The 7,644-nt window shown below is 43.5% G+C and overlaps 1 protein-coding gene across 1 annotated transcript; it reads left to right on the forward strand.

Annotated features, from left to right (window-relative positions):
* The first annotated feature begins 845 nt into the window (after positions 1–845).
* Positions 846–7,147, forward strand: PCDH20 (protocadherin 20). Its single transcript, XM_031552050.2, has 2 exons — positions 846–1,027; positions 2,059–7,147. Exons 1-2 carry the CDS (start codon positions 899–901, stop codon positions 4,759–4,761), a joined length of 2,832 nt encoding a protein of 943 aa, XP_031407910.2. The 5' UTR covers positions 846–898; the 3' UTR covers positions 4,762–7,147.
* The last annotated feature ends 497 nt before the right edge of the window (positions 7,148–7,644 follow it).

The raw sequence follows: 7,644 nt of genomic DNA on the forward strand, positions 1-7,644 counted from the left end.
ACACTTCCATTTTTTGCAGTCGTGAGATCTTGTCTACACTCAAGTTGAGCCAGCTTCTACTTCTTGCTCTTCCCGCTAGCATCCACAGCACATCAGAGAATCATAGACACATTAAGGTTGGAAAAAATCTCCAAGGTCATCTAGTCCATCAACCCATCAGCACTATGCACACTAAACCATGTCACTCAGTGACACATCTACATGTTTCTTGAACAACACCAGGGACTGTGGCTTTGCCATTTCCTTGGGCAGCTAACATTTGACTACTCTTTTGGAGAATAAATTTTTCCTTATGTCCAACTTGAACTTTTCCTGGTGCAGTCTGAAACAATTACCTCTCATCCTATTGCTGATACCTGGGAGAAGAGGCTACTCCCACATCGTCACAAGCTCTCTTCAATTAGTTGTAGAGAGCGATAAGGTCTGCCCTGATTCTCCTCTTCTCCCGACTGAAAAATCCCAGTTCCCTCAGCTGCTCCCCCTAAGATTTGTGTTCCAGACCTGTCACAGCTTCATTGCCCTTCTCTGGACAAACACCAAGGTGTCAGCGACTTTCTTGCAGCGATAGGTTCATAACTGAACACAGTCCTCATTCCACAGGAAGAAGGACAACCCGTTTGCTCATTTAGTTTTTAGATACATTTGCTTCCTCTTTCCAGACAGGAACACCTCCATCCCCTGCTGGTCCCACTGCCTCCTTCCACACACAGCCCACACCGCGCAGACACAAGCGCTCCACCGCGTCCAGCGCTCCCTGAGTACCCGCTGCCCGCCCGTGACTATTGGCTGAACGCCCTCCCTCCCCGCAGCGGCCCTCCCGAGCGGAGGGGGAGTGTCGTGGGCGGTGCCCTCCGGCAGCCCAGCCCAGCGCGACGGCGGCGGCGGCGGCGGCGAGGGAATGAGCTGCCGCGGGGAGGAGAGGCGCTGGGCGGGCGGCGGAGCGGGCGGGCGGCTCGGGCGCAGCCGGCGGCCGGGCATGGGGTCCCCGGGCGGTCGCAGCAGCCCCAACGCCCGCGGCAGCCTACAGGTGAGGGCTGGGGCGGAGGGAGGGGAGGCTCCGCGTCCTGCCTCCCGAGCCCGACTTTGCACGCAGCAGCAAAATTCGGATATCTATTAGGGCGCATATGTACATATGTATATAGGTTTTGGGGGTATTTTATTTATTCTCATTTTTATTTTATTTTCCCTCTCGTCTCCGATCTCCACAGATCAGAGCTACCGTTAAAAGTTTTGTTGTTGCTGCCGACGCGCGTTGTAGCTGCGAAGATGGGAAAGGGTGGTAAAAAAAATAAAATAATAATAATAATAATAAAAATAATCGGGGGAAGGAGGAAAAGTCCCCCGTGGAGGCGACGACACCCGAAGTTACTTCGGGAGTCCTTTTCCCTTCGCGGAGGACTGAGGACGCGCTTACCAACCAACGCCGGCAACTTCCAGCGCGCTGTCGCTCCGCGGTTCCGCTGCACGGGTCGCGATGTGAGCTGGTGCCCGGCGGAGCTTGGAGCTTGGGGGCGGCCGTGGGCCGTGGTTGGGCTTGGGCTGTAGGTAGCCCGGGCATGCGGAAAGAGCGAAGCTTTGGAGCGGAGGGGAACCACAGACTTGTTTCACGTTCCTGAAACAAGGGGAGTTGGGAAGAAAGTATTTGAGGGTCTACTCGAAGTGGAAGGGCGAGTGCTGCTGGTGGGAAAGGGGAGAAGCTCAGTGGGATGGGGAGGGTGAGAAGAGGGCTCATTCCAGTGGCTCATCGGGAGTGCTGCATGGTGGGGGTATTGATGCCCTTGGGTCATCCCTGGCAAGGAGTATGTGCTGTGGGGAGTGCAGCTGGTGTTGCCTAGAGGGTACAGATGGTGATGCCCTGGGAGTAGCTGCTGTACTGGAGTGGGGGAGGGGAGAGAGGGAAAAAGAGGGGGGAGAGATAATGGCTTCTGGTTGCAGATGCTGCACTCCCAGCTCACAGTAGCTGTAGGGGAGGTGGTGGGCAGGGGGTGGCTGCCTCCTGCTTCTCCTCCTTCTCTAACACCACTCTCCCCCCACACTTCTGTGCTTCTCTCTCCACAGCACTTGTTCCTGTTCCTGCTCTTCGTTGGACCTTTCAACTGCTTTGCCAGTTACAGCCGTGCCACCGAACTCTTCTACAGCCTCAATGAGGGGCTGCCTGCCGGCGTGTTCATTGGAAGCCTAGCCCGTGATCTGCAGCTGCCCATGACTGGGGGGCAGAGCCCTGCAGCTGCCCAGCCTCCCCTCTCCTTCACTCTGGCTTCTCGTGGCTTGGGAGGACAGTATGTGCATCTGGACAACCGCTCTGGAGAGCTACACACTTCGGCTTTGGAGATTGACAGGGAGGCTCTGTGCATGGAGAGTGGTGGGGCCACTGTCCCTGGAGAGGCAGATACTGTATTCTTGTCCTCCTCCTCATCCTCACCTGACTCATGTCTGCTTCTGCTGGATGTGCTGGTACTGCCACAGGAGTACTTCCGCCTGGTGAAGGTCAAAATTGCTATCCGTGATGTCAATGACAATGCTCCCCGCTTCCCTATGCCCCACATTCGCCTTTCAGTGCCTGAAAATGCACCTGTGAACACCCGCCTGGCTATCGAGCACCCTGCTCTTGACCCTGACGTGGGCACCAATGGTGTCCAGACCTACCGTCTGCGAGATAACTATGGTGTGTTCACCCTGGATGTGGAGGAGAATGAAAATGGAGAGCGGACCCCCTACCTGATTGTCATGGGGGCTCTGGACAGGGAGACACGAGAAGAGTACGTCACAGTCATTGTTGCTGAGGATGGGGGCACTCCTCCACTTGTGGGTAGTGCTACCCTTACTATTGGCATCAGTGACATCAATGACAACTGCCCCCAATTCAGTGACTCACAGCTCAATATCACTCTTTATGGGAATTCCAGCCTGGGAACACACGTGGCCACTGTCCATGCAGTAGATCTGGACCTTGGATCCAATGCACAAATCACCTATTCCTACAGCCAGAAGGTCCCTCAGCCATCAAGAGACTTGTTCCATCTGGACGAAAGTACAGGAGTGATCACACTGTCCAGTAAGGTTGATGGGAACACTCCAAGGCTTCACAGGCTGATCATACTGGGCAATGGTCCTGGTTGTATCCCTGCTGTTATCACGGTGCTAGTGACCATCATCAAAGTCATGATGAGGCCACCTGAAGTTGTCCCTCGTTTCATAGCTAATGAAATGGAAGGAGTGGTATACTTAAAGGAACTGGAGCCCATCAACACACCAATAGCATTTTTTACCATCAAAGACCCTGATGAAAAATATAAAGTCAATTGCTATCTGGATGGTGATGGACCTTTCAGGCTTTCACCATACAAGCCATACAACAATGAATACTTGTTAGAGACCACAAAACCTTTAGACTATGAGACACAACAGCTGTATGAAATCTCTGTAGTTGCATGGAACTCTGAAGGATTTAATGTAAACAAAGTAATAAAAATACAAGTTTTGGATGACAATGACAACTCACCAGTTTTCTCTCAACAGCTGATAGAATTATCGATTGAGGAAAATAATGTTCCTAATGCTTTCTTGACCAAACTGCATGCTACAGATGCTGACAGTGGAGAAAGAGGGGAAGTGTCCTATTTTTTAGGGCCCGATGCTCCTTCCTATTTTTCTTTAGATAAAACCACAGGAGTTCTTACAGTTGCCACTCAATTGGATAGAGAAGAAAAAGAGAAATACAGATATACTGTGAAAGCAGTAGATTCTGGATTCCCTCCAAGAGAATCAATAGCAACTGTCACCATCACTGTACTGGATAAAAATGATAATAGTCCAAGATTTATCAATAAGGATTTCAGCTTTTTTGTGCCGGAAAACTTTCCAGGTTTTGGTGAAATTGGAGTTATCAGTGTAACAGATGCTGATGCAGGACAAAATGGATGGGTTGCTCTTTCAGTTCTGAATGGAAGTGATATTTTTGTTATAGATACTGGAAAAGGAGTTTTGAGAGCTAAAGTCTCTCTCGATAGGGAGCAGCAAAGCTCCTATGTTCTGTGGATTGAAGCAGTTGATGGTGGTGATCCTGCCTTGTCGTCTACTGCAAAAATAACAATCCTTCTCTTAGACATAAATGACAACCCTCCTTTGGTCTTGTTTCCTCAGTCTAATATGTCTTATTTGTTGGTTCTTCCTTCTACCCTTCCTGGCTCTCCCATCACTGAGGTCTATGCTGTTGATAAGGACACTGGCATGAATGCAGTCATAGCATACAGCATCATAGGAAGAAGAGGCCCCCGACCAGAGTCGTTTAGGATTGACCCTAAAACTGGTAATATCACCTTGGAAGAGTCACTCATGCAAAATGACTATGGTCTGTATCGCCTGCTTGTAAAAGTTAGTGATCACGGCTATCCAGAACCACTCCATTCCACTGTCATGGTGAATCTTTTTGTCAATGACACTGTTAGCAATGAGAGCTACATTGAAAGTTTGTTAAGAAAGGAGTCTGATATCAATATAGAAGAGAAGCAGCCACAAGTATCCGTAGAACCTACACATAAAAAAATGGAGTCAGCCTCCTGCATGCCTACTTTAGTAGCTCTGTCAATAATAAGCTTGGGTTCAATCACTTTAGTAACTGGGATGGGCATTTACATTTGTCTAAGAAAAGGGAAAAAGCACCACAGAGTAGATGAAAACTTGGAAGTACAAATCCCATTAAATGGAAGAATTAACCTGCACATGTTGGAGAAGAAACCAGTGGAGATTTCTAACATTTGATGTTTCCGTGTGGATAATCCAAATCAATATCTGAGAAACCTTGGACAACTTTGAAACAGCTAGCCGAGGGCTATATTGACAGGTTGCAGTGAAGGACCGCTAATTTATAACTTAATGTAATTGTAGATAGCTGTTTACAGTTTTTTAAACTCAAGTTCAATGTACAGCTTTTTTATGAAACCTTAGTACTAACAGCTAGCACCATGTCTATAAAAGCATAGACATCATTTGCAGCTTTCATTAATCAGTATGATCAGTGACCGTAAAAAAATAATAATAATAAAAAAAAAAAAAAATGGGAGAAAGTAAGAATTCTTTAAGGTTAAAAAATCTTTTTAACCACAAGAGGGCATCGGATGCTCCAGAGCAGAGAACTGTCCATGAGATAAACAGAGAATATTTTGAATATATTGTTTTTAGCATAAAATACACATCGGCATACAGACAGTTACATACACAAAAAGAGAGATGTCTGTCCTGATGTATGGATAAATAAAAGAATAAGAATATTAAGATGCACTATTAAAATAATAATAATAAACAAATAAAAATACAGAATGTTTATTACCTCACAAATAAAGCTTACACAGTAGGATAGAAAAGGCATTAACAAGAAGTGCAATTCCTGTTGAGAAAGAATGCAAGATACTGTAATGAGAATCGGAACTGCTGTGACATTCCATCTTTCATTTGCTCCAGATTTCACCCACATTATCATTTGTTCCAGCAGTATGCTGGTCATTTTTATGAAAGGTTATATTTAATGTTTCCTACAGGAAATAAAGACAAAAGCCCATGGTCATCCTCATAAACATGCCAGATGCAGGGAAGCAAGGGAATGGCTGAATTTTTCATTATCACAGAAGTAACACTTTTTGTACTTTGAGCAATGTCGGTAGTACTCCATCAGTTTGGTTGTGCAATAGATTTTTCATGTGATATTTCTGAATCTGATCTGCCAGACAAAAACAAAAAATCTCTTCATATTCTAGAGAATTATAGACTTAGTTTGTACTGACTGTTGCTCCTTTCTGGATTGGTATTTCATGTGAACGATCTTATTTCTGACTTTTGGCTACCATTCCTGGCTCCTTTTCATTGGCTTTGATTTTGGATTAAATCCAAAATCTGACTTGTCAGACTGGTGGCATATTTTCTCGATAATTTATTCTTTGCTGTAGCCTCTGCAGCAAAGCAGCAGATTTATCAGTGATGTCTCACTTTCACTTAGTTTTAAGAGCTGAAAACTATCTTTTGTATGATGATTACATCAGATTTCTGTGTGAACAAGATAAATTAGTGTTATGCTTAAAACTGATTATTTTGATTTCTGGCATCATATGTCTGTAATGTACCAAAAGTGTTTATATGTCTGCAAATTAAAGCTATATATTTTCTTAATAATTTATTTTCTCTATCTTATAATGCTTCTTTTTGCTACAAGAAATACATATTTCACAGATGCTTAGCTGCTGGCTATGTTATAGCTCATTTTATTTCCCAGAATTAGTACACTTTGATTCATTGAGGATTTGGGCCATGCTTTTTGGTACTGCTAGCAAACAATTTTATTTCAACTGATGTAAGTTGGGCAGCAGCTGATACCTGCCTTACAGAGTAAGTACAGAGTGCAATTGGAGGTAGTTTTTTTTTGCTTTCTTACTGTGAATGCCACATTGCTTCACCTTGGGCCTAATGAAATCTTCTTATCGATGGTGATTCTATTTAGTCTATGTAAGTGTGTTAAGATAATGCTCAGACTTTGCCATTCTACTTATTAGAAATAGATATTCTTTTTTCAATTTAGAATATTTTCTGTTTATGCACAGTTTGATAGCTGTATTTCATGAAAAAAATAATTCAAGCTGTCAAAGGTTTGTGGATAATCACTCTTTTCATTTATTTTAGTATTATGAAAGTATGAGAATACTACATATTCCTGAAATTCATTTCTCACAGAAAGGCACTGATTATTTCTGAAGAAAAATTAAATTAATTCTTTGGAGCTAGCTTCTGTATTACATATACTCTGTGTGAGGGAAACTGGATCTTCTGCATTTTTTCTTCTTTAAGGAGACTATGTAAATGTGAAGGGAGAACTTTTCATTGCTCTTTTATTATTTGAATTAGAAGTCCAATATCTTCTCAAGATGATACAAACAGGAAAAAAACCATGAGTTATTAAATACAGTAAAACCTGATCCTGCAACATGTGTTCCTGTGACACTAGACAGATATCTTCATTCCAATTTCACAAAAACAGACTTACAACTCTTTAATTAAACTCATTGAATTTAAATGTGCTGCTCTTCTTGTCACTTTTCTTTGTTTCATTCAGGCATGTTATTAATGAGTAATAAAATGTAATGGTATGAGCCTGTAAAAACTAAAGTACTGCTTGCAGAGCATTTTTCTCCCATAGTTTTCCACTCATTTAAAGAAAACCAGTTTGAAATCACACCTGCAGCCATACTAGCACCATTACTTATAAAAATGCCTTTAACCAGAATAATAATTAATAGAGTATATTTCTCTCTTTCCATGAGCAGCCTTTAGCTAGGAAATGCCACTGAAGGTTGTGGTAAAATATGCATAGTGAGTTTTTTTTTTGTTGTGTTTTGTTTGCTTGTTTGTTTGTTTAAAAGAACAAAACACAAAACCGGACAGCTGGCAGCAACAAGCAGTAAGTATGCCATTTGAAACCTAACAATGCTCAAAAATCAGACATCTTAAATTCATAGCACCTGTTTTGTTGTTGTTGTTGTTGTTTTGTTTTTTTTTCCTCCAGAAAATGTGCTTATTCTTTCTCAGTGGAAAAATGCTTGATAACAGCTATACAGCAGACATTTCCGTGACCTTGCTGTTTCCAAAGTATCCCTTACA

This window comes from Meleagris gallopavo, chromosome 1 (assembly GCF_905368555.1).
Source record: "Meleagris gallopavo chromosome 1, MGAL_WU_HG_1.1, whole genome shotgun sequence".
NCBI lineage: Eukaryota > Metazoa > Chordata > Aves > Galliformes > Phasianidae > Meleagris > Meleagris gallopavo.